Source organism: Camelus ferus, chromosome 2 (genome assembly GCF_009834535.1).
Source record: "Camelus ferus isolate YT-003-E chromosome 2, BCGSAC_Cfer_1.0, whole genome shotgun sequence".
In the NCBI taxonomy this organism is placed as follows: domain Eukaryota; kingdom Metazoa; phylum Chordata; class Mammalia; order Artiodactyla; family Camelidae; genus Camelus; species Camelus ferus.
In genome coordinates this window covers 50,563,146-50,590,371 of record NC_045697.1, presented here as the reverse complement: position 1 = coordinate 50,590,371, position 27,226 = coordinate 50,563,146, and the positions used below count along the sequence as shown (strand labels likewise).

The 27,226-nt window shown below is 36.5% G+C and overlaps 1 protein-coding gene across 7 annotated transcripts in view; it reads left to right on the top strand.

The window, feature by feature from the left end:
- Positions 1–27,226, top strand: part of MTHFD2L (methylenetetrahydrofolate dehydrogenase (NADP+ dependent) 2 like) — a 115,144-nt gene that overhangs the window by 71,223 nt on the left and 16,695 nt on the right. For 5 of the 7 annotated variants that reach the window (XM_032457994.1, XM_032457997.1, XM_032457999.1 and 2 more), the window contains one exon: positions 22,139–22,264. In XM_032457994.1, the coding sequence (XP_032313885.1) occupies positions 22,139–22,264 (126 nt within the window). Of the gene's footprint in view, positions 1–1,328; positions 2,077–22,138; positions 22,265–25,526; positions 26,779–27,226 lie in introns of those variants that run through there. The other 2 variants (XM_032457995.1, XM_032457996.1) reach the window with 2 other exon arrangements.

Sequence of the window (27,226 nt, the reverse complement as noted above, 5' to 3'; positions counted from 1 at the left end):
TCAAATAGTAACATGCAAATGTAATGGCAGAATTTTAAAACACGACAGAAAGTGCAGGGGCTATGTGTGCATATATGGAGGGGGACTTGGTCAGTATCAGGACCGGTGTAACCACAGAAGACCTCCCAGAGGAAGTGGCTGTTTGGCTGGCATACATTTTTAAGGATTTATTAATAATAAGCAAATAAGACCTTCACAGTTTTCTTTCCTTTTACTAGTTTTAACTAGGCACTTTGTATACATCTGGTGTATTTTTTTTAATTGTTGTTGTTTTAGGGGGGGAGGTAATTAGGTTTATTTTAATTTTTTTTCTAATGGAGGTATGGGGAATTGAACCCAGGACTTCATGCATGCTAAGCATGTGCTCTACCACTGAGCTATACCCTCTGGACTTTGGTGTGTTTTTATTACAGTGCATTCCAGTTTTACCAGTCATCTCCCACCTAGTACATTTGAGTTCCCTGAGGATGGGCTCTGTTGGCCATCCTTGCACTCCCAAATGTCAGCCTCTCGTCTCACTACACCCCTATTAGGCTACATGGGGAGGGGTGGTCATGGTAGGATCAGAACATCGTCACAAAGTCTTGGCACTTTCTCACATCCATTTATGTGGATTTTGCAAGCACTGGCTTTTTTTTTTTTTTTTTTGGTATTTTATTTGTTGATTTTTAAGAAGCTTTTTTTTTTTCAACCTAAAAAAAATTATTCCCTTGATTTCCCTGCTTTTATCTCAAGCCTCTTCAGCATTCAATGCTCTGGATATTTTTAGTGTTCCAAATGATTATGAATGTGTTGCCCTTAATTTTTTTTGGTCCTTGTATCACAAGGTTATAAGTAACAAGTTATTCTCCCAAAACAAAGCTTGTAGGCAAGGTAACAGAGCCACCCATTAAATCCCTAAGAGAACAGAAAGCTTTTCTCATTCTCTCAAAGTGCCCATTCTTTCCTCACTTTGGCTTGCACACTGAGCCCGTCTATAGCTCTAAGGACTCTAAGGTTTGGCTCCAAATATTGTTTAATAATATTGCTTTTATGCTTTATGGAGGACTCAAATTAGAACTAACACCATTCAGTTTGTTGATAGGTGTGACAGAACAATCCTCTTGTTACTATTTGTCCCAACTGTTGTTAAGTGATTATTATGTTAAGGTTGTGCCACTCTGTTTTTGGGGGGTGGGGTCTCAAGTGAAGAGTGAGATCACTCACTATATCCATCACCACAGTCTTTCCATGTGCTGGAAAGTGGTATGATCCTCAGATCAGAGAGATGGGGGGGTGGGGAGGTCTAGGCTTGGTGGTAAAGACACATCCTTCCATTGGTTTTGAAGGAAATGGGTCAGAGTGCCCGATGCTTTGCCTTTGCCAGTGGGAAGGAAGATATGAAAGCAAAGACTGATACCAGGTACAAAAGGCACCCAGGTGAGTTGTGGTGGACTTGGTCTAGCCCCCTGGGCTAGGTTACAGTTTGATTTCAAGCAAACTTAGAATTTTGCAAAAGCAGTGTCCCCACTATGAGCTTGACAGCTTCCCAAAACTTTCTTTTCTCATGAGATTAATGGTGATATTAATGAATAGGATTTTTAAAATATTGTTTAATGATATGTGATGATATTAGGAAGATATATGTAACTCAATGAAGTGACATTTTCCAACTAAGTGACACATGATGTCACTAAATCCGTTCAAATGCATGATAGAACAATATTGGGTTTTAATATGACAGAGTATGGAAAGCTCATTGAAATGGCTTCCAAATCCACATTGTAAGTAACCTTTAAGAAACTATTACTTGTCAAGTCTTGGTATAGATTCAGAGACAGATAACCACAATTAAAAGGCTATTACAGCACTCCTCCCTTTTCCAAGTACATATGTATGTGACACTGGCTGCAGCATTTGAGAATCCAGCCTTCTGTGTTAAGCTGGAGATTAAAAGATTATCAAAACTGTAAAACAGTGACTCTCTTCTCTTTTTGCATGGGGATATTTAGTTATGTTAATAAAGATGTGTTATTTATTTTAGCATGTAATAGGGTTATTATTTTTTTGCAAAGAATGAAATAAATATTTAAATAGTTTATCAGTTTTCATTGCTTACATGGTAAAATCAATGGATATAAGCCACATAAACAAAGCTCTTTTGGATCTTCGATAATTTTTAAAAATGTAAAATAGTCCTGAAGCCAAAAAGTTTGAGAAGCACTGATTTACATAACGAAACTTTTCATTCCTGTGTCTTTATCATATGTTTAGATGGCATATGTTTAGAGAGGCCTATCTAAAAATAACAGCCTTTTATTTTTCTTTCTGGCACCAGTCATTATCAGACATTGTGTTATGTATGTATTTATTTGCTTATCAGCTGTCTTCCCTGTGAAAATGTAGGCTCCATTAGGGAAGGGATTTTTGTTATCTTGTTCACTGCTGTCTCCCCATCACCTACTATAGCGCCTGGCACATAGTAGCTATTCAGCAAATACCTGTTGGAACAATGAGGATTTTTCTTATCTGGATATTTTCTTTGTTGTGCTAAAACTTTAGAGATTTTTTTCTACAATTCTTTTAAATTTTGTCTTATCCCTTTGCTATTATTTTTGAGTCTCTCAGAAAAGAGTTTTTATACTCCCTAACAAACCCAGTCAGTTTCACATGGTGTTCTCTTTTACTTCAACCCCCCCATCATCCTCTGCCCACAACACGCGCTCATGTAGAGACGAGGTTACATTTTCTTTTCCTGCCAAGAACAGCTGTTGCCATGGCCAGACACAGTCTCTTAACTGCACACTCCATCCTACATGCGCTGGGCCCTCAAGATGGAACTGCATGGAGTTCTGTTGCAAAATGGGAAAGAAGGCCTCTTCCTCATGGTATTCTTTCTTAGAATACTACAGACTTTTAAAGGGAAGACACCTTGCTATTTTTTATTCATGGTTTCTCTCTTTTCGCAATGAACGAGCCCTATGGGAGCCTAGAATAAAGCCCAGTCTGAGTTATGGACACTAAGATCTATTTAGACTTACCTCTCCTCTAACAATAACTATGCTGGCTTAAGCCCATCATATACACCTGACTCTCTCTTTCTTTAGAGTAGGAACTCAACCTTGGCTACCCGTGTGAATCCGTTGAGGAACTTCAAAAGTGCTGAAGTTCCAGCCACAGAAATTCTGATTTAGTTGATATGGGCTGCAGCTTGATCATTGAGAGGACTCACAGCTCCCCAGATGATTGTCATGTGCAGACCTGGGTGAGCTGTCTCTCAGAAGCTCTGTAGTCCTCCCCCACAGTGACTTGTGTCATACTCACATTTCCAGATCACTGGGTACACCCAGCCATAGTTTTTCCAAGAATTGAATGTAATATGAAACTAGCTGTTTTTGACATTTTCAGCAGTGAAACCAAGTCTCAAAATTCAGGATACACCTAACTGGAATGTGATCAATTGAAATCGAACCAGCCCTTCTCCTAAGAGCATAGTGGGAAATAAAATGTTTTGTCTATCATTTGACAATATGGCAAAACATTTTTAATTAAAAAACACAGTTATTCTAGAAAACAAGAAAAAGGGGTCTCTGTAGACTAGAATAAGGATATTCCCCTCAAAGAAAAAGGCAATAGGAACAAATAAAATTCAGAACAGCCTGAAGCTGTGAGGTCAGTCCATAGGTAGGAGAGGGCTGAGACCCAGGTGAATGCTTGGGAAAAAGTGCTGGCATCTTTATGCCCACACAAGTTGTGCACAAGGCTCAGGACCACATCTGCACAGCCTGAGTGAAACTGGGTTCTGGAAAAGATGCCACTGCTGTCTACTTTCCTGGCTGAGCCGAGAACAGCAGTGCCTCCTGCCATACAGCATGGGGCTCCTGCAGCACAGCCTATGCACTGACAGGGGTCGGCGGATCTGCACCTCAGCAGGAGCACATCTGGAAATGGATCTGTGAAGAGTGCTGCCCTGAATGCCAGGCCTGCTCTGGAGCCAGACTATCAGTGGAGCCCGTGTTGAGTCCCCACAAACTTGAGTAAAAGTCCAGGATGCCCTAGGAAGAGATATCTTATGGAAAATGACTACACAGGCAATAAAGGACAAACAACAAACTTAGTAAACAAAAAAGCTGACTAAGAAAAGTAAGCCCAGTAGTACAACTAGAAAGGACTTTCAAAAAAGTTACTCTGATGCTATTACCAAGGTAAAGAAGGGATTACAGCCATGAGAGAAGAATGAAAGTTTAAAAACAAGAATGGAGGTTATACAAGAAAAAACAATTATGAAAAATAATTAACTAAGTAATTAATTAGAAACATTGGAAATTATTATTGAAATTAAAAAAAATAAAACTTTGGAAGTAGACTGAATAGTGCTGAACATAGCATAAAAGTAAATCCACTGGAATAATAAAATGAACTCATCCCAGAATTCAACAAAAAGAGATAAACAGCTATAATGTATGACTTGTGATATGGATGATAAATCAAGAAACTCTTCCAGGAGGAGATATTAGAGATAAATGTAAACAAAACACTTTAAAGGAAGATCACTGACAATTTTATGAAGCTAAAGAAAGATATGAGTCCTGAGTTTGAAAATATTTACCAAGTGCTGAGATGTATTAAAATAAAGTAATTATACTTAGATACATAATATTAGACCTTAAGAACATTGAGAATCCTAAAAGTTACAAGAGGAAAAGAGAGTATCTATAAACAAATAAGGATCTGAATGAAGACTGATTGTCAATGGTTTTGGTGCCAGAAGACAATGGAGTATTTGAAGGACAAAAATTAATGTAGAAATTTGTACCTAGCTGAACAATCACTCAGAAGTGATAAAGAAATAAAGAAATTTCCAGATATGTAAGGACTCAGGAAATTTATCTCCTTTAAAATGAGTCCCCCCAAAAAAGTAGAAGACAATGTAACAATACATATATATAACAGTACATATGAATTGATTAAGCAATCCAGTGAAAAGTCAGGGATTGTCAGACTGGTATAAAGGCAAGACCTAACTATATGTTGTCTACAGGAGACACACTTTAGATTTGAAAATACAAATAGGTTCAAAAGTAAAAAGGTGCAAAAAACGACCATAAGAAAACAAGAGTGGCTACACCTTTATACAAACTAGACTTTAAAACAAACTAACAAAAAAGTCACTAGAGATTAAAGAGGGACATTTTATAATAAAAAGTGTATTCACAGACATCAATAATACACAATTATAAAATGTAATAGAAATTCCAGTTTATAATTGCATCAACAAGAGTAAAATACCTAGGAATAAATTTAACCAAGGAAGTAAAAGAACTGCACACTGAAAACTGTAAGACATTGATGAAGGAAATTAAAGAAGACACAAATAAATGGATTGGAAGAATTAATATTGTTAGACTGTCCATACTACGGAAAGCAGTCTACAGATTTAATGTAATTCTTATGAAAATTCCATTGGCATTTTTCACAGAACTAGAACAAATAATTCTAAAATTTTATGGGCCCACAAAAGACCTCAAATAACCAAAGCAGTTTTGAGAAAGAAGAATAAAGCTAGAGGCACCACAGTCCCTGATTTTCAACTGTATAACAAAGCTACAGTAATCAAAACAGAATGGTATTAGAATAAAAACAGACACATAGATCAATGGAACAGGATGGAGGTCCCACAAATAAACGCAAAAATTTACAACAAAGGAGCCAAGAATATACAATAAATAGTGTTCAGAAAATTGGACAGCAACATTAGACCATTATTTTATACCATACACAAAAGTTAACTCAAAATGGATAAAGACTTGAATGTAAGACCTGAAAGCATAAAAATTCTAAAGAAAACATAGGGGATAAGCTCCTTGACTCAGTCTTGGCAATGACTTTTTGGGTTTGACACCAAAAGCAGAGGCATCAAGAGCAAAAAAATCAACAAGTAGGAGGACTACATCCAACTAAAAAGCTTCTGCACAGCAAAGGAGGAAACCATCAACAAAATGAAAAGGCTACAAACTGAATGGGGGAAAATATTTGCAAATTATACATCTAATAAGTTAATATCCAAAATATAGAGAAAACGCATACAACTCAATAGCAAAAAAAAAAAAAAAAAAAATTAAAAAAGTGGGCAGAGGATTTGAATAGAATTTTTTCAAAGAAGACATATAGATAACCAATAGGCACATGAAAAGATGCTCAACATCACTAATCATTAGGGAAATGCAAATCAAAACCACAATGAGATATCCACCTCACACCTGCCAGAATAGTTGTTGCCAAAAAGACAGGAAGTAACGAATGTTGGCAAGGATGTGCAGAAAAGGGAACTCTTGTGCACTGTTGGTGGAAATGTAAATTGGTGCAGCCACTTTGGAAAACAGTATGGAAGTTCCTCAAAATTAAAAATACATATGATCCAGCAATTCCACTTCTGGGTATTATCATAGAAAACAAAAGCACTAAGCCTGAAAAGATATATGCACCCATATGTTCATTTGCAGCATTATTTACAATAACCAAGATATGGAAACAGTGTAAATGTCCATCAGTGGATGAATGGATAAAGAAAATGTGACATATATACAAACACAGGTGGAGTATTATTTAGCCATTAAAAAAATAAACCTTGCCATTTGCAACAACATGGCTGGACCTTGAGGGCATTATGCTAGATGAAATAAGATAGACAGAGAAAGACAAATACCATATATGTAGAATTGTAAAAAAAATCCAACCAAACAAACAAAATTACAAGCACATAGATACAGAGAGTAGATCGGTGGTTGCCAGAGGTGGAGGATGGGTGGGTGGGTAAAATGGGTGAAGGGAGTCAAGAGGTACAAACTTCCAGTTATAAAATATGTAAGTCATGGGGATGTAATATACAGCAAAGTGACTATAGTCAATAATACTGTACTGCATATTTGCAAGTTGCTACGAGAGTAAATCTTAAAACTTCTCATCACAGGGAAAAAAATACCTAACTATGTTGGTGATGGATGTTAACTAGACTTACTGTGGTGATCATTTTATAATACATACAAATACTGAATCATTGTTATACACCTGAAATGTTTTATGTCCTTTTACCTCAATAAAAATGTAATAGAAAACATATTTCATTCACAATAGTAGCAAAATTGGAAATAAAATTCCTAGGAATAAAACTAACCAGAAGTAATAAGAAAGTAGAAAGAAATTATAAAATATAATCAAAGGGGAAGGCTGAAAAAAAATTGAAGATATACCCCATGTGTTTGCACAGAGGAATTTATTCATATAAGGATGTTAATTATCCCTAAATTAATCTTTTAAATCCAATACCATCTCCAAGTATCATAATTTTGCAAGGAAATGGAAAGGTTCATTTCACAAAAGGGTTATCTTATAAATAATGTGATCATATGTCATAATTTGTTTGCAATAATTCAGGATTATGCAACCTGATGTTATTTTTAGTAGTGCTCCCTGTTATTCTCAAAATTGTCCTATTTTGGACCAAAAAATATGCAGACATCTTATTTATAAAAGTAATAAGCAGTGGAAGAAAAAGAATAAGGGAGAAGACCTTTTTTTTTTTTTAATTTCTGCTTCTCAGCTTTCTCACTTACTAGCTGTATGACCTTGTTACTTAAGTCACAGATTACTTAATCTTTCTGTTCCTCAGTTTCCTCATTTCTAAAATAGGCCTGATAATAATATCTACATCACAGCATTGTTATAAGGTTTAATAGAGAGAATACACACAAAGCATTTAGAATACTGACACAGTGTAGGTGCTCAGCAAATATTAGTTATTAATTATGAATAGTAATACTTTATTAAAACTCAGGTTATTTTATAAAGTATTAGTAATTAAAATTATGGCATAGGCACAAGAAAAGACAAATACATCATTGGAAGGAAATTTTAAAACTCATAAATATATATGGAATCAGGTGGTGTCATTAAACAGTAGGAGAAAATACAATTCAATTAAGAGTGTTAAAACATTTGATTTCCCATTTAGGAAAAAAACCCAATTGGACTCCCATCTCACACCGTATGTAGAAATTAATTCTAGATGGAATAAAGAAAATAAAGTAAAAAGACCAAAAATAAAACTCTACTGGAGAATTGAAAAAGAGAATGTTTTCATAAATTTAGAGCAGGTAAAGCTGTCTTAGGAAAGACGCACACAAACACACAGATACACACGTAAGTGAAAATCAACAAGCAACTTGCCGTAATTCAACACATCAATTTTAAAAAATCTATAGAACATGTCTGTTAAAAAATTAAAATACAAGCATTATATTGTGACAAAATGTTTGCATTATAAATGACAAAGAATCGATATCCAGTATATTATAGCTAAATTTTTATAAAAATCATGATGAAAAATACACAAATCTAATGTTAAAAAGGATAATTTATAGATGAGGATGTTAAATGCCAATAAACATGAAAAATTGCTCAATGTCACTAATAATCAGGCAAATGCAACACCCCCCACAAAGAGATAATTTTTATACACATCAGATTGGCAAAGAATAAAAAGTCTGATAATAACAAATGTTGGCAAGGATACAGGGAAGCATATACTTGTACACAGTGCTGAGGAAAGTGTACTTCATTATAGTCACTCCAGGAGGTTATTTGAAAATGTTATTAAGTCTGAAAATGTGCATATCATGTTACCCAGAGATCCCATTTTTTTCTAGATGCCTAAAGAGAAATCTGGCCTAGATAGAGAGAAATACTTATTGCAGCTTGTTTTTAATAGTGGACAACTGAAAACAGCTAAAGTTTTGCCAACAGAGGACTAGATAAGTAGAATGGTGTGCATATACACAATGGATAGCAGTTTAAAGGAATAATTTAGGTTTATAGGTATTGACTGGTATAAACTTTCTCTGTAAAACTGTATTCATTTCATTTATAATAACATAATCATGAGATTTGCTGTTTCTGACCAAGATATAGTAACAGGGGCTAGATTTATCCTCTTGTTTTAAACAACTGAAAAAAAATCAGATAAGATATATTGAAAAAACAATTTACATTCAGGAGACATCCAGCAACTTAGGAAAGTGATCCCTGAGACATACACAGGAAACAAATAAGGTGAGCCCTTTGATAGCCCAGGCTGACGGGCTTGAGAAGGTTTCATGCTGTGCCCTGGGATGGAGGTGACCTAGGCGAAGCATGGTGGACTCTCTAAGCTGAGGAGAATGAGCTGAGAGTTTGGGAAGACCATAGTGGAAAGAGTTCACAGGACACAGTACCAAAGAGGAGAGGTTGCACAGAGAGAAAACTCAACCTAACGGGTGCAGAGGGTCACCCTTGAGTACTCTGGGTGCATGCATGTAAGGAGACTATCCAGGCAGATAAAGAACCACCTGAAGGGATTAGAGATAACAGTGCCTAGTACTCACACAGGGCCAGAAATAGTGCCTGTTTTACTACACAGACTGGAAAAACTGAAGATTCACAGGCAATGTGTAGAATACACAGAGATCAAGCTAGTTAATGTACCTCTAGCCAGACTGATTAGGAAAAAAAAAATAGAAAACACAAATTACTAATATTAGGAATGAGAGAGTTAGTATAATTACAGATTCTACAGATATTAAGAGAGTAATAAAGGACTATGATAAAAAAAATTATAACTAAATTTAACAACTTAGATTAAGTGAATCAATTTTTTGAAAGACACAAAGTACCAAAGCTCACTCAAGAAGAAATCTAGAACCTAAAATAGCCCTATATCTATCAAAGGAATTACATTTATAGTTAAAGTTCTTCCCACAAAGAAAACTCTACGTCTAAATGGCTTCACTATGGTAAATTTTACCTAATATTTAAGGAAGAAATATTACCAGTTCTATACCAACTCTTCCAAAAAACTGAAAAAGAAAGAGTACTTCAAATTGGCCAGCATTACTCTGATACTAAAAGCAGACAAAGACATCAGAAGAAGAGAGAACTATAGACCAAAATCTTGCATGAATATAGATGCAAATATTGTGAACAAAATGCATCCAGATTTAATCTGACATATTAAAAGGATAATGCACCATGACCAAATGGAGTTTACTGTAGGAATGCAATTCACCATTTTTACAAACTAAAACCAAATGAACAAAAACTTTAAAAAGTATCCAAATAGTCTCAGAAATCACTTTGACAAAATTCATCTTTGATTTCTCAAAAATCTCTCGGCAGACTGAGAAGGGGACTTCCTCAACCTGATAAACAGCATCTATGAAAACCTCACAGCTAACATCATATTTTGTTAAAAGAATGAATGCTTCCCCGCTAAGATCAGGCACCAGATCCCTCTCGCCACTTCTATCTCCCATTGTACTGGTGTGTCTATTTAGTGCAGTCAGGTAAGGAAAGTAGTGAAACACATCGAGATTTGGAAGGAAGAAGTAAAACTATTTTTTATTTCAGAAAACATGACTGAAAATCCAGTGGAATATACAAAATAACTACCAGAATTTGTAAATTAGTTTAGCAAGTTTGCAAAATATATGGTCAATGTAATAATATGGCCATCGATACCTAGGTACTCACCCCTCATAATACATTTCATGGTGTAGTATATACTTACATAAATACACATAAATAAGACAAATTTTTACAGAAAATTTATGTCATGCTACATTAAGCTATGCTATTCCTTTAAAAAAAAAAGTGCTGATTGCCACTGGATTGTTTCAAACCCACACAGCTTGAAAATACCAGATTATAACATAACATAGGCATGGACAGTGACTTTCTCTTCTTCCAAATGTTTTGTCCAGGATAATATGTGAATAACTGGCATATCCTCAGTATCTATTGGATATTTTCTATGTGGCAGGCAATGTGCTAAGCACTTTATATACATCATTTCTCTAGTCATACTTATGAAGTGCTGAGTATTATTATTCTTAATATATAGGTAAGAAAGCTAAGGCTGCAGTAATTCTCTTAGGTTACCCAGGCACTAAATTATAAAGCCTGAGTTTGAATCTGAATCTTAGATACTGGCCAGGAACAGAGGAAGCTAGACAAGCAATTAAAATTTGCCATGGCTAGTATTCTTGTTATGGAGTACTTTAAATTGTCCTTCCAAAGTACTTAAACACATTGAAGTTGGTCATTTATGCTTGAGATTCTGGTATTTGTAGTTCTGATTTAATTCTAAAAACACTTCTGTTTGGTGACCAGTTATCCAGACCATTGTATCCTTAAATATCTGTTAAACATACTCCTCAAATTTTATTGAATTTTTCATTAATATCTTTGAAGAAGTAGAAACTCAAACCTCATCCATTTGGACTCTTTGTCCATCTTTCCTGAGGTTGCATGTAAGTACCACGAATGATAGGACATTCAGTTCTATTATGTTTCTAAGCTGGCATCCAACAAGAAGTCCTTTATCTCATCTGGTCCCTGGCCAGCTATCTACACACGCACTGGTCTGTTTGCTTCCAGTGGTTTTATCACTCTGCTACAGGAAACTCTGAGAAAGTGTCTAAGATGTCTTCCTAGGCCTCTTGCGTCCATTTAATTATTTGAGGTCATGACACCTTCTCAACTTCTACACAGGCTATGAGAAAAGGGTCCTTTGTTTTTGGATATCCCAAACCAATACCGAGGCTTTTGCCAGCTCTCCAAGACACATCTCTAGGCAATTTGACCAGCAACCTCTCCTTGGGAACGTCTTAAGTCTAAGCTCTCATCACTTCTTCCAGCTCTCCTGACTCTTTATACTTAGCCCTTCCATTTTCTAGTTTGAGTCTCTCTATCCTTCTGTAGACCAGCAAAATTTGCCACCCCAAAGTGTGTTTCTTTGGCAGAGGATTAATTTAGGTCGATTATTACTATTATTATTTTTGTATTGTACTATAGTCAGTTTACAATGTTGTGTCAATTTCTGGTGTACAGCGTAATGTTTCAGTCATACACATACATACACATATTCGTTTTCATATTCTTTTTCATGTTAGGTTACTGCAAGATATTGAATATAGTTTCCTGTGGTATATGGAAGAAACTTGTTTATCTTAGGTTGATTATTTTTAAGAAACAGAAGATTCAGGGAGTTTTTCTTACAACCTCCCCTTAACTGCCTAAGAGAATTTAGATAAAGGGCCTGTTCCCAGAATAGAGCTATCATCAGAGCTATATGCAAGAAATAAGGCTTAGGTGTTGTGGGGGAAACCCAGCAGGACCTAGAATTCAGATTCCACTCTGTGTCCCACTGTCTTTGCATAGCCAAGCAAACATTTGTTTACCAAACGTTTGTTTTTCCATTTCAATGTAAACTGCCTTCCTTTGCTCTGAAATCTCAAACCATCATTCCTAACATCGTCTTTTGTCTTCAGCTGAAGATGGTATTTAAGGTGAGCGGTTTTGCCGTTTTGGTGAGTTACTCAGTTTTCCTGGGTTTCTCGCATGTATACAAGTTATTAAACTTTTGTTTGATTTTCTCCTGCTAATTTGTCTCATGTAAATTTAATACTTAGACCAGTCAGAAGAACTCAGAAGGGTAGAGGAAAATTTCTTCTTCCCCACAACTTCTAAAGTGCTAAGTCTTTTGAAATCCAGGAGCTGGGGAGCAAATTCTTTCTTCTCTTCTAATCTTTCTTATCTGTGTCACTTCTGTGAGTCAATACACACAGATTGTCTTAGCTGATGCTTGAATACTTAAAGGAGGTGTGTAGTGCGAGCCCTGACAGTTGGCTTTTCTTTTTGTAATGCAAGTGCCTGACTTAAGCTTTGATTGTGGAGACATCCACTTCAAAGAAGCATCTACTTCAAAGATGGCTATCTCAAATAAACACATCACCAGCCCCTAGATAAAGACCCAGGCCATCCCTCCCCTCCAGACTCCTGTTTTAGAGATCTTGGTTGATTTCATAAGTGATGATTTGGGCTGCTTGTCTTCTCTCTTCGTATGCTTTTAATTTCCACTCTTATGTTTTAAATTCACCCATAAAGAGTGAGCCTTTGAAACCATAGACCCCCACCCTCCACCCCAATAAAGAGCAGAACCCCAGGCCTGTGCTCTCTCTCTCTCTCTCTCTCTAATTGTGTGTGACCTCACTGTGTGGCCTGAAGTGTGCCATGTAATTTCCAGCTCCTGTAAGTAATAAGCCGTTTATTCCCAAAGTTTCCTGATAGTTACTGCTGAGGACATTTTGCAATCATAATAAGAACCCCGAGGGCAGGTCCAGGCACAGCACTGGTTATTAATAGGCGGAGACTGTTAGGCAACAAGGTGGGAGAAAGAAAAGTCTAAGACTAAGTACAAAGTTTCCTTTGTAATTAGGAAATAATGGAATTATGAAAAAATCATGTTTCCTAAATATCAGGCCTCATTTGTACATTTTATTTAGAATACCTGGCCTTCAGGAGATACATATGTAAAGCAAAAGGAATTGGACTCAACTCGTTTTCAAACTGGACTCTTGGAAAGCTAAGGAGCTATTGACTGTTCCCCTAACCCTACCTTCTCTTTTCAGTTAGTACATCTGTCCTTGCTTTGATCATTTTACATACTGAGCTTGGTAAATATTTTTCCTTTAAAGCAAGAGTGAACAAACGGTTGAATCCCATTCCACTTGATTTTAATGTTTTATATATAACATGGCGGTTGGTGGTGTAGACGCTTGCCTATTGCCCCCACTGGCCTCCAACCTCCACCCTTGCCCAAAATGCACCAATGTCTGTTGGAAGGGAACACAGTTTTATTAATGGGAGGAAGAAAAGAGAAGCATGCATCTCACCCTCATAGGTCCACTGGACGTTGCAGAGGAAAGGTTCAAGGTAGAAGCTGATAGAACTACTCAAGAGTGAGCCTATGAACTTCTGAAAACAAAAGGGTTCCATACTTCTAGATGGTCAAGTATGGCACAGAGCAGAGCCCTGCTGGCCCTCAGCCCTGTAAGGAGCTTAGTACTGCTCTTGCACCCGAAGGATTAGAAGGTTTGGGAGCATCCAGGGATTGTCCTTGGTATGAACAATATTCTCATGTCAGGCATCACAGTCAAACAGGTATCAGATAAGAACCAAAGAAGCCACGGGAAAAGAGAAAAAAGAGGATATGTTCTGTGGTCATTGCCCCTGACTCACTGGTTTATAAACACTTCTTGAGGATTCCTAGGAGTAACAAGGGGACAATTTGGGGAAGATACTGAAGTATCCAGACTTCTAATGTAGGTTCTATTTAGCTAGGATGCATTTAGCCATATAACTGTCCCCAAAGCAAATAATGCTAAAGTTTTTCTAATCTAGAAAGAAACATATACATTCATACAAATTCCATCAAAATTACTCTTGTTACTCATGTAGCAGGACAACTTCCAGCTGAAGGAGTGATCCACCTGAATAAGCATTTCCATGGTGTTACTTTTTTATCTGAACAAGAGTTCTGGTTTGTTCCCAGCCTCACCTCTGACTCATCATTGTGAAACTAAGAAATCATTTAGCCTCTCAGCACCTCAAAATCTCCCTTCTGTGAATGAGGATAATAGGTAAACCTTCTCTTGCTTCACTGAGTTGTTGTGAAGTTTAATTAGATAATGTTTGCACAGCCCTTTGAACTCTACTAATTAAATTGATGTGTAAATATGGTGCTTCCTTTTATCAGGATGCCTTGACTGAGCCATTTCATAAAGACTTAAAGATGACTATGATAGAAGGATTCATAGGGAAAGGATTACTTTAAAAAAAATCATGTGAACTGAATTCTGAGATTGTCGAATAAGCATATGAAAATACTTAGCTGGGGTTCTAACTGATGAGCATAAGGATACAGTCTCCACTTGCTCAAGGGGTAATGGTTATACCTCATATAAGAGTAAACTTAGCTCCTAGGGTACAGAATCATGTCCTGTGTGTACTTCATGTATTGGTGGTGTTTTTAAAATGTTATATTTATTTGGTATATTCTGTTAAGACAGCATTGGTGATTTATTTCATATTTGTCATACAAGGAATCAAAAAATAACAGATTTGCAATCACCTAATAAGAAAGTCGTAACCTTTGAAGTAGTGTGATTCTGTGTAGGTCATCCATTGGTTAGTCTAACTGTCAAAGAAATTTCACCCACAACAGAGAAATCTTAGATGAATCAAAAATCTTACTAAATTTTCTGATAAGAATAGTTCATCCTAAAATAATTATCCCAATTATTTTGGAAAATCTATAATAATAAAGACCATTTTCTTCTGCCAGGAGTAAATTCATAAATGGATTAATTGGCTTGGGGAGAAAACACAAGCCTACCTCCATAAACCTGTCTTGGGCTTTAGTATATAATTGTATTTGTCAGCTAGAAATTTTTTAACTTAATTTATTTTTAAAGGTTATACTCCATTTATTGTTATTATAAAATATTGGCTATATTCCATATATTGTACCATATATGACATAGTTTATTGTATACATAATAGTTTATACCTCTTTAATCCCCTATTCTTTTATTGCCCCTTCCCACTTCCTCTCCCCAGTGGTAACCATTAGTTTGTTCTCTACATCTGTGAGTCTGCTTCTTTACTGTTATATTCACTAGTTTGTTGTATTTTTTAGATTCCATACATAAGTGATACTGTACAGGATTTGTCTTTCTCTCTTGACATATATCACTTAGCATAATACCTTCCAAGTCCATCCATGTTGCTGCAAATGGCAAAATTTCATTCTTTTTGTATGGCTAAGAACTATTCCATTATATAAATAAATAAATAAATAAATAAATAAATAAATAAATAAATAAATAAAATGGAATATACCATATCTTCTTTATTAGTTCATCTATTGATGGACACTTAGGTTGCTTCCATATCTGGGCAATTGTAAATAATTCTGTCATGAACATTGAGGTGCATCTTTTTGAATTAGCATTAATGTTTCAAGTTAGTGTTTTGTTTGTTTGTTTTCAGATATATACCCAGGAGTTAAATTGCTGGGTCATGTGGTAGTTATATTTTCAGTTTTTTGGGAAACCTCCATACTGTTTTCTGCAGTGGCTGCATCAATTTACATTCCCAACCGTGTTCAGGGGTTCCCTTTTCTCCACATCCTCGCCAGCATTTGTTATTTGTGTTCTTTTTGATAACAGCCATTCTGACAAGTGTGATGTGATATCTCATTGCGGTTTTGATTTCCATTTCCCTGATGATTATTGATGTTGAGCATCTTCTCATTTGCCTGTTGGCCATCTGCATTTCCCCTTGGGAAAAAGATTATCTATTCAGGTCTTCTGCCTATGTCTTAATTGAGTTGTTTGTTGTTTGTTGTTTGTTTGTTTTTTGATGTTTAGTTGTATAAGCTGTTTATATATTTTGGATATTAACCCCTTATTGGTCATAGCATTTGCAAATATTTTCTCCCATTCAATAGGTTTTTGTTTTGTTGATGGTTTCCTTTATTGTACAGAAGCTTTTAAATTTAATTATGTATCATTTGTTTATTTTTGCTTTTATTTCCTTGGCTTTAGGAGACAGATCCAAAAAAAATATTGCTATGATTTATGTTAAAGAGTGTTCTGCCTGTGTTTTCCTCTAGGAGTTACATGGTCCTTGGTCTTACATTTAAGTCTTTAATTCATTTTGAGTTTATTTTTGCATATAGTGTTAGAGAATGTGCTAATCTCATTCTGTTATATGTAGCTGTCCAGTTTTCACAGAAACACTTACTGAAGAGATTGTCTTTTGTCCATTGTATATTCTTGCCTCCTTTGTCATATTAAGTGAGCAAAGGTGCATGAGTTTATTTCTGGGCTCTCCATTCTGTTCATTGGTCTATGTGGCTGTTTTTTGTGCCATGCTGTTTTGATTACTGTAACTTTGTGATAGTCTGAAGTCAGGGAGGGTGATTCCTCCAGCTCTGTTCTTCTTTCTCAATATTGTTTTGGCTATTTGGGACAAAGCTGGGAATTTTTAATGATGATATTATAAGTAACAATTAAATTTCATATGTTACTGAGTATCCTAGGATATAGAGTTGGTATGTTTTATCAGGAATTTAGACAGCTGATATGAGAGTTTTGAAATTGATAAATGTTAAGGTGAGAGTTTGCAACAGCAAATGTTTCTGTAAAATCTTAACAGCATTTTATTGTACTTGTAATGTTTCTTATTACCTATGTACCTGAGGAATATATCTGCTGATGGACCAGCCTAACATAAACATACTCTGAACTGTTAGAACCTTGAAATTCAGTTTCTGAATCGTATTTTCTGAAATATGTGTTCTGCCCCAAGTCCTCCTCTGAATGATAAGAGCAGAATTACATGGAAATTTCAGATTCTTTAGGTCCTGGTTGAGGATTTGTAAAAAGTATGAGGGTGCCTTAGTAAACTCCTGGGTATAACAGCACAGGTATGTATAGTGTTGACATTTCCAAAATAAGGCAAACAAGTATTGATTATTGATCTAAAAGGACACTAAAGAAAACAAAATACACATCTAAAAGTAAAATATATAGTCTCAGGAGGTCCTATAAGATAGAATTTGAGTTTGCTACTATAGGGAACCAGGGAATGAATATTCTATTTATGCGTCTAAAGTTCTGAATGAATCTATATCCTCATCCATTGGTATTGTTAACTAGAAGGATGAAAGTGTTAACAATCAGCCCTTTTTTTTTTTTTTTTGGTTTTAGTCTTTCCTTAGCTTGTGCTTTAAGAGAGTATTATGTACATTTAGACAGAAGTTCAGTCCCATTAATGATGCCAATATCATAGATGTGTAACCCACAAAAAACTCAAGCACTTCTTTGAGATTTTCAATTGGGGCTTGATAATAGAAAGTAAGTAAGCATAAGTCAGTATTCAAATTAGCTGTGACCTTATTATGACTAGGGAGTTCTTAGGGATTTTTAACAAAGAGTCCATCAAGAAATAATTAAATCTGCTGGTAATTCCATTTTCAGTGTACATCTCTCCCTATCAAGTTAGCAAGTGTGGGGTCACTGAGGAGGCAAGACTGTACCTCTGCTCCGGGCCAGGACATGAGGAGTACCTAAGGATTCTTAGAGACCCACCTCTTGAGTAGTCTGTTTACTCCAAGGGAGATACTGAATAAAAAAGTTTAAGGCTAATAAAGTTGTGCCCAGATCAAGCAAAAGGTTGTCCTTTAGCATTGTTAGAAATTTCTCCTTGTGAATTTAAGGATAAAATGAGAGATTGGGTATTTGATTCCTTTTGCTTCTCGTCTTACTCAATGAACAAAGTGCTTTGTTCGCTTCCTTTTTTTTTTCTCTTTTGTGCCAATGTTCTTTCTGTTTCTCTCTTTGTGTCTTCCTCTTTAATGACTGTGAGTGTCTAATTGTTTTATCCATAAGGCCATAGCTTTACTCTGAGTCTTACTCTGTTTTGTTCTTACGTTCTTTCAAAAATGCTCAGCCAAGTGCTGGAAGTCTGGCAGTGGGGCTATTATCCATTCTAGTTTTTCTTGTGTATTAAATTTCAGGCTAAGGTTATTCATGGAAGTTAGAGAGCTCACTACATCTTTATCAGGAGTTACTTCTGAACACTGTCTAAAGGTATTACAGAGCCTATCTCTGAACTCCCTGGAGGATGGCTTCTGTCTTTGCTTATGGGACTGAATCAGGGTTCAATCTATGTTTATAGGAATGATTTGGGGGGATACTTTCCAATATATGCAGTTTTTCTAAAACCCTCTGATTTCTTAAGCAATCTGGGGTCTTTGAATGCTGTCTTTCCATCCAGTTCTTTTGCATCTGAACATATGTACTATTTGATGTATATTTGGGGGTGCTGGATTATACACTCCTAAAACTATTCCTAATTCCTCTGCAATTTTTTTTCTTTCTAGGCTTTAAAACAACTTTAATATTTGGCTTTTGGCTCAATATGAAACTAGATCTTAAAACCAATGCAGTTTTTCTTATATCGGGTAGGGGGATTTAATTTTATGAAGCAATTGCACTTTGGGGATTTCTAGTCAACCAGAAGGTAAAAGGAACAAGTCAGAGGAAATGCAGAAACATAGGTTGGGGGAAGGTAAATAATAGGATAAAGGCTGTTAGATTTGTACTGAGATTTAGAGGAACCTAAAAGAGAGACCATTATTAGTTTTTCACCTTTTGTTTGCTTGGCCAAGACATCTTTTAAGGGAACAATTTTGGAATCTAAATGCCTTTGGATACTTCCTCAAAAACATTAAAGTATGCAGACCACTGGATGCTTGGAATTGTATTCATTATGTTCTAAGGCACCTTTCAAAAGAACACTTTTGTTCACATCACAAGTTCCTCAGAATAGCTATTATAATTCTAAATTATTCTTGGTGAAACGATGCCATTTAGAAAGGTAAGTATAAGAATTTGGGATATGGTACAAATCCATGTAAGAAGCAAGAGTCTACATTGGAGGTGGAATGATCAGGTTTAGACTGAGGTAGGTCCAGAAGAGTCCAGGACTGAAACACCTTAGCTCTCTTCTACAGGATTTGAATCCACCAGTAGGTTAGCGTGAACTTGTACTTGTGGCTGTGACACGAGTTCCAAGAGAGATAGGAAGCACACAAAACCTCTGTAAGGACCAGTCTCATCCTTGCCATAAAACAGAGCAGAGAAAGGTGGAAATGGGGGAGGACAAAGATAAAATAACCATCACAGTGCCAATGTGTTCTTCAGAGTTGTTTATAAAATTTGAAAATGGCACTGAAAAAATATTTTTCATGGAAGACCTCAATAGACCTGCTTACAGATGCATTCGTAGTTTCAGACAGAATATGTTATTTAACCAGTATCACAACTACCACAACTACCAACAAGAGCTTTTATCCAACCCATGTTTTTCCATCATATTAATAAGGGTTCAGTGAAAGTTTTTGTCAAAGTTAATGCTGCAATTAAGAAATCATCATAGTTTTCTGAGCATAAATGATCATCACTGCATTATTTAAAGCAGCAAAATATTGCAATGAGTGCAGGAATGAATGACTTATTGTGATAATTCATATAATTCTTTCATGTGGTTTTTAAATTTCAAATTTTTGATGAAATGGGAAAATGCTCACATTTTAATTTTAAAGCAAAGTGGTAAGATACATAGGCACAATACAAACAAAATAAACAGGCATCGTACTTTATATCTAATACAGAAATATTTCAAAATCCTAGAAATAAAAACAATAAAATGCATTTACCATCTTTGGATGGCAAGATTATAGTGACTTTTATTGTAATTTTAAACTTGTAGATGTTTTTCAGATTTTCTACAATGGACATACATAACATCATCATCAGAAAAAAACAAACATGCATTTAAGGTTTTTCCATTTTGTAATTTTCCTGGAATTAAAATCAAGCTCACATTTCCCTCTATTTTGAACATTGTACACTTGACCATTGCCAGTTTGATATTCTCTGAGAAATTGTAATGAACAATTACATTTGGAAGGGAGAGTTGGATCTTTCTCAAAAGCACAGGAGCTGGATTTTAACAACTATTTCATCAACATTTTCATCTTAAAAATATTTCCTGTGGCCATAATTATGTTTTTTTTCCTATTGGATGCCAAGAAGAAACAGGATTTTATAACTATCTTTAGAGCAATACTCAATATCTATGGGAGAACTGATAGAAAGAAAGAAGTTCTATGGGATAGTATTGGAAGCAAGTGAAAAAAATATATCTTAATCACTGATGCTTCATTGGTATCATTATATGAGTGAGGAACCTATCAGATAGCAGCATCTGTCTTGGCACTGACTGCCACTTTCAGTTCTTACTCGCATATATCACAGGGTGACATTTAAGCCACCTGGAATGCTTAGTGGATATTCAGATGCTAAAGGAAAGCCTCTGACAACACAACAATAGGTAACCCTTTTCTGGCAAGGGATGTAGAATGTGAAAGTGTGTAAATCACCTGCCAGACACAATGTCAACCAGAGGCATTCTGGTAGAGAAAAGATGGTCACAAATCCTTCGATTCTCCTCCCATTGAGAAGTGGCGTCTCTATTCCCCCTTTTAAATCTAAGTGGATTCTGTTACTGCTTGACCAATAGAATATGACAGAAGTGACACTGTGCAACGGGCACCTTCTATTTCTTATCGCTCAGAACACCCACTCTTGGAGGCCAGCTGCCGGGCTGTGAGAAGCCCGAGCCACGTGGAGAGGCCACACCTGTGTGCTCCTGTTGACAACCCCAGTTGAGCTCAGCCACCATGAGCATCAGTTGCAGCCAAGTGAGTGCGCCATCTTAGACAAGCAGCCGAGCCACATCTTTAGATGACTCCAGCCTCAGCCACTATCTGACTCTAATTATATGAAAGACCCCAAGGACGATTCATCCAGCTGAGCTCAGCTAATTCACAGAATCATGAAACATAATAGTAAATTATTGTTTTAAGAAATTAAATTTGGGAACAGTTTGTTAATTTTTAACAAAAACAAATGGAACACTAGCCATCGTTAGCTGGTACTGTTGAAATAACATTTGAAATGAGTTGTGAAAATAGATGGTGATGTAAGATCTCTGTAGAGTACCTTTCAAACTGGAATGGAAAAATAGTGAGTAGAACTTACTGTATCTTACACCTTTCCAAGTCATATACAGATAAAATGAATCAATGAAACCAAGAAAAAATAAAAAGAAAGCTCAAGATAGCCTTTCATATTTGGAGTTGATGAGATATCACTTTGTGAACAGCACTTTACAGTTTACCACAACCCTGAGGAATATGATTTATTACCATCCTTTTCATCCTTCCTTCCTCTCTGCCTCCTTCCCTCTCTTCCTTCACTCTCCCTCCATTTTCCAAGTTGTTTTCACTCCACTCCACTCACCTTCAGCAGAATCCTGTTTTATTTCCATAATCTCATGCTGTTTATAGTACTTGAAATACAAAAAGATGCTGCTCAAGAAGATATTCGTTTGGAGAAGTCTGGTAAGCAGTCTCTAAGGTGAAAGGGTAAATCCTGGCAGGATTTCATCCAGAGATGCCGCCATGTGCTACTTTTGTTCTTCTGCTTGATCAGAAATGACCAAGTGCAGTTGGCTTCTTCCTTAGGAACAAAATATTTTGTATATTTTTTAAAGCCATGACAACCAAAACATTACATGTATCAACCTTTGTCATACTCGAGGACGAAGTTCAAGTATTTCCCAGTGTTTTACGACTCTGTTTTGCTTTCAGGTATTCCGAAGTTGATTACATCTGATATGGTTAAAGAAGGCGCTGCTGTCATTGATGTGGGTATCAACTACGTCCATGATCCAGTGACAGGAAAGACAAAATTAGTTGGAGATGTGGACTTTGAAGGTAATAAATTATATCTCTTTTGATAAGTGAAAGAAAAAACAGATTCTACTTCTCATGTTTTGATAGAAGAAAGAGAAACTTTCTATTTGATGGGGGCACTATTAAGTTATTAATCATTCCACCTCTTCCCTCTGAGGGAAAAGAGTTTAATCATACTTATTTGCTTCCTTCCTTCCTTCCTTCCTTTCTCTTGACTTCCTTCCTTTACTCCTGCCTTCCTGCTTTCTTACCTTCTTTCTGTCCTTCCTTCTATCCTTCCTTTCTTCCTTCGATCCATTCTTGGGAGAAAAACATAATTGCACCATTAATACTTGAAGAGTAAATTCTTTGTAATGCAGTTTTTTTTAGTGAAAGAATTCGGCCAGCCTTTTATAGTCGGCATTATTTTGACATGTTGGAATATATCTGTGTCCTTCACCATCCATGCTCTCTACTCAGTCATTCCTCTCAGAGCCAGAAGTCATCGTAGGGTGTGTTTGCTAACCCAACTATATTTTAGATCCAGACAGTTACCTGGATAATTCAACATTCTTCACCTGTGTTTTAAAGAGGATGAGAAAGAGAAGGTAGGCTACCATTTCAACGGCCAGTAAAGGAGATAAAGCAGCCAATGTGTAGTAATAAAAAAACCAATTCTAACCAATGCCTTATCTCTACAGATGAGGAAACTGAGGACCAAGACAGACATATTTTTTGATGCTGACCCCTAATCCAATTTTACTTCCAATATCTTTGTCAGATACTTACTTGCATTCAGGTTTTCAAAATAATCTAGGAATCTTAAATGTCTAATAAAATATGCATCTAATAAAGTGGAGATATTTTCATATTAGAAATATTGTGTATATTAGGTTCACCATTACAGCCAAAAAAGCAAGGCCATGCAAGAACTCCATTAGTCATTAGTGTGTCTTTACAGACAAACTGAAGGGGAAAATAGTGCAATTTTCAAAATAATTCAAATTTGACATTACCTCTTGGAATCTGGTCATCAGCTGATGGTTTACCCAATTCCTAGCATGGTGTGAAATACAGTTGAACATGCAGGAGCTCAGAAGTGTCTTTCTGAATAGGGTATTGGCCCCAAGTATGCGAGCTTCTAGGGTGCATCAAGGACCAGATCTAGTGGGCAATCTGAGCCTGGCGCTAAAAAGAAAAGGAAAACCTGAGGACAAAATACTCTAGGGACAGAATGGTTAAGAGAACAAATACAGATGGACCTTATCAAAGAGCACACTCCTGCCCTTACAGGCTGTCATTTCCAGGGCCTTGCTAGGGATCAAGCTTCCAGCCTAGCAGGGAGTGCCCTCCAAGTTAGTGTGTGTGTGTGTGTGTGTGTGTGTGTGTGTGTGTGTGTGTGTGTGTGTGTCTGTATCTGTATCTGTGTGTCGTGCTTACATGCTCACCTCTCTAGGATATGACCTCGTTTCTTTATTTCATTTTCATGTTCAGTCACTAATGTGAGATATCAATAATTTACTTGAATTTCTCAACTTGAAAGAGTAAGGATGCATTTCATTTTAAAACCTGACCTTATTAGTTTTTGCACTGTCATTCTTCTTCTTGCTTGCATTATAGTTACCATGTGTTTACTGCAAAATCACCACACACTTACGATGCACCGGGATGACACAGACAGAACATGATAAGCAGCTCAAGGCGGGAAAAGCAGGGCTGTCTGAACTGCACAACCTTGATTGTGCTTGTGGGGCAAGCTTACCCTGCAGTTGGCAATATTTTATAAGACCCTTCTCTCATATGATATTTCACTGGTCTCAGATCACTTCCATACATTCTTACACTTAGCTAAGAATTTTTTTTCTCATAAGGGTATTATGAAAATATTAAAAAATGAGCTTTTGGGGGTGGGTACATATGCTAAGTCACAGATAAGCAATCCCTTGGTAGTATCTGTTAAATTAAATTGCAGTTATGTGTATCTAAGTATATAGTGAAACAAAAAAAGGAAATGATCAAGAGAAACAAGATGCAAGATGAATAGGAAAGAGCGCTGGACTGGGAGACTGGAGAGATGCTTTCAGATTTAGTATTGGAACACTATAACTTTGCAACCTCTCTGGCCATCTATGTTGTTATCAGTTAAATGATAGCAATGATAGCATGGCTCCTTCCAGCTCTAATACTTAGTGCATCCTGAACATTCAGCTGAATGCTACCAAGTGATTGTGTAAAAACACTGCAACCTTCGGAAAGTCAGGTTTTTCTGATCCTATCATAAAATACGCCCATGTGATTGATAATATTACTCTTGTTGCCCTGCTGGTTCCTGGAGCCAGAGCCCTGAGGAAGACCTGGACTTGGTAGAGAAGGTTTTGCCGGCGAGGCCATGACTCAGCCACCCAGAGGAGCACACGAGTGATAGGTTTTGACATGTTGCTCTTCAGGTTGTTCATCAGGACTTAACCTGAGTGCGGGCTGATCCCTCAGCTGAGAGGGAGGAACTGCAGCGTGGGTTATGCCACAAAACTTATTGGTAGCGTTTGGCTGCAAGTTGCCACAGGGGAAGTGTGGCTGCTGAGTATCGATGGAAGTTTCACTCTAACTATAGCCCAGATGGATACACCAGATAAAGGTAAAACGCAGGGCTGAAGTACACTGTCCTTGCAGAAGTCTTTGGCTCACTAATAAAGGAAACTGGATGACCTATTTCAAGCAGATTACTTTGATGGGAATAATTCTTAAAGATTAGTTCCATCTGTGACCCTACTTGGGCACTCTTGGAAATATGTAAAGAATGGCAAATTATTTCACAAATGCAATGATCTGTAAAACCAGGAGTCATTTTATCTCTTATATAGATGCCCATTTGTAATCTAAGAAAATATAGATGCCCATTTGTAATCTTCATTCTTAGAAGTTTTGGCTTCAATTTTGAATCAGGCTTCTCTCTAAAAAGAGCGATATTTTACATCAAATACAGCATGATGGTTGCATCACCACTTACTATTGTTCTTGACAAAAAAAGAGACGTAAACACATCCTAAATATTTCCCTTTGACTTTAACGTCAGTGTTTTGTTTTGGTTTAGATATAATTTCCTCTCGACCACATCTTCCTTCACCTGCTAGGGTTTCCTGCTCTTATTTCCTGCTCTCACAGTTAGTGTTTATAAAGTGTTACGGGGCGCTAGTATTGTTTTCAGCCTTTTATATAAGATAACCCTGTAAGTAGATATTCTTTAACTTTGAGTTCTGATGATAACCCTAAAAGGTAGGTAATGTTATTATCCTCTATTTTACAGAGGCACCAGAGCCTGGGCATCTTGCCTGAAATGACACAGTATGGGGCGCCGTGGGTTCATAGGCACCTGTAATCTCTACCCTCTATTATCTCTACTATCCTATACGTCACTTGGTTAATAGTTCCCTTTTAGAACATGAGGTTATTTCTTTATTCCCTCTCCCCTCACTCCCAGATATGTATAATAGCAGTTTTTAAAGTGCCTGAACAACAGTGTTGGTACACAACAGTCCTCCCTTCACATGGTTCTGATATACACAAATCTGTTACCACGGTGTAGCTAGATAGCACCAGTCTCCCAGTAAAGGGATTCAGATGTCAGTTAGCATGGTGTATTAACTGTCATCACATAAAGTGCAAGCTTCTCTGCTCGCTCTTCAGTGCATAAATCATTATGTCAGTAGCAAATGTGCATCATGGTCTGTGACCGATCACATATCACTTCTTTCAAAACCTCTTGGTGATTGGTCATGGCACATCCATTATTCTGTTCAGACAACACTGACTCCTTGTCTCTTGGTGATAAACCACATGACATTTTACAAAATTAGATCACGGAAAGAGGGAATTGCCAGCAAAGAAATGAAAAGTGCTAATGCTGAAAGTAAAATTTGGAATATTGACAATGCCACCATTTGGCATTTGAGAGACTCCAGCTACACTGCTAGACAAGCTTAGTGAAGGTGAACTAGTTGACATAAATGAGGAGAGTGGTTGTGACTGAAAGGATGATGATGCCCCAGAGGAAGGGACGCTGGCAGAAAACTCTACATTAAAGGGACTCTCAGAGATCTGTCATGACATTGAAAGGACAGACAGAATGTTGGAAGCAGAACTAAATTTGGAAGGAATCTTACAATTCATCAATCACAAAAAAGATGCTAGCCCCATACCATAAGGAGTATGATCAGAGGAAGACAGGCACCAGTCAGACTACTCTGCATAAGATTTTTACAAATAAATAAAGCACTTTAATTCTCAAGGTGTCTTATGTTTTAAATTATGGCATAATAAATAAATACTACTTTTACTATTACTTTCAATTCTTATACATTTATAAACAATAGTAAGAGAGTTTTTAATGTTTTGACCAAAATTTTTTAAAGGTCATTGAACAAACGTAATTTCCCCTATTGATTATTAAGATTGCTTTGCACAATTTCAACTCACACAGTCATTTTTGTGGTCTTACATTACTATAAAAAGTGAGCACTGCCTGTATTTATCTGTATATCCAATAAAATTCGTGAAATCAGCGGTCATGTAGTTCAAATCCATATCCAACGTCATAATCACTTCTACTGCATGCTTATTGGGTTGTGTTTGATTACGATTTCTCAGTGTTACTACCCATGTGGGTTGTGCATTGTTGGAGGTATTCTTTGCATAACATCTTTTCTAGGAAACCACACTGGTGCTTTTCCTTAAAGTAGATCCAAGCTAGGTTTTCTCTGCAACACAATTCCTTTTTGGGTGCTTTGAGGAGTTAATAATGCCTTAAGGTTATTGCTAAATTATAGTGCTATTTTGTCTTATATTGATCCTCTGCTGTAGAACTCAAGACAGATCGTCATTGCTTCCAGCATCTGACAGATGCTTACTATGCCCGTTCAGCTACTTGAACATCGCACCCCTGTCTAATTGGACATTAAAAGAAGAAATGGTTTTTTAAAACATCAGTGATAAAATCATTTTGTATGT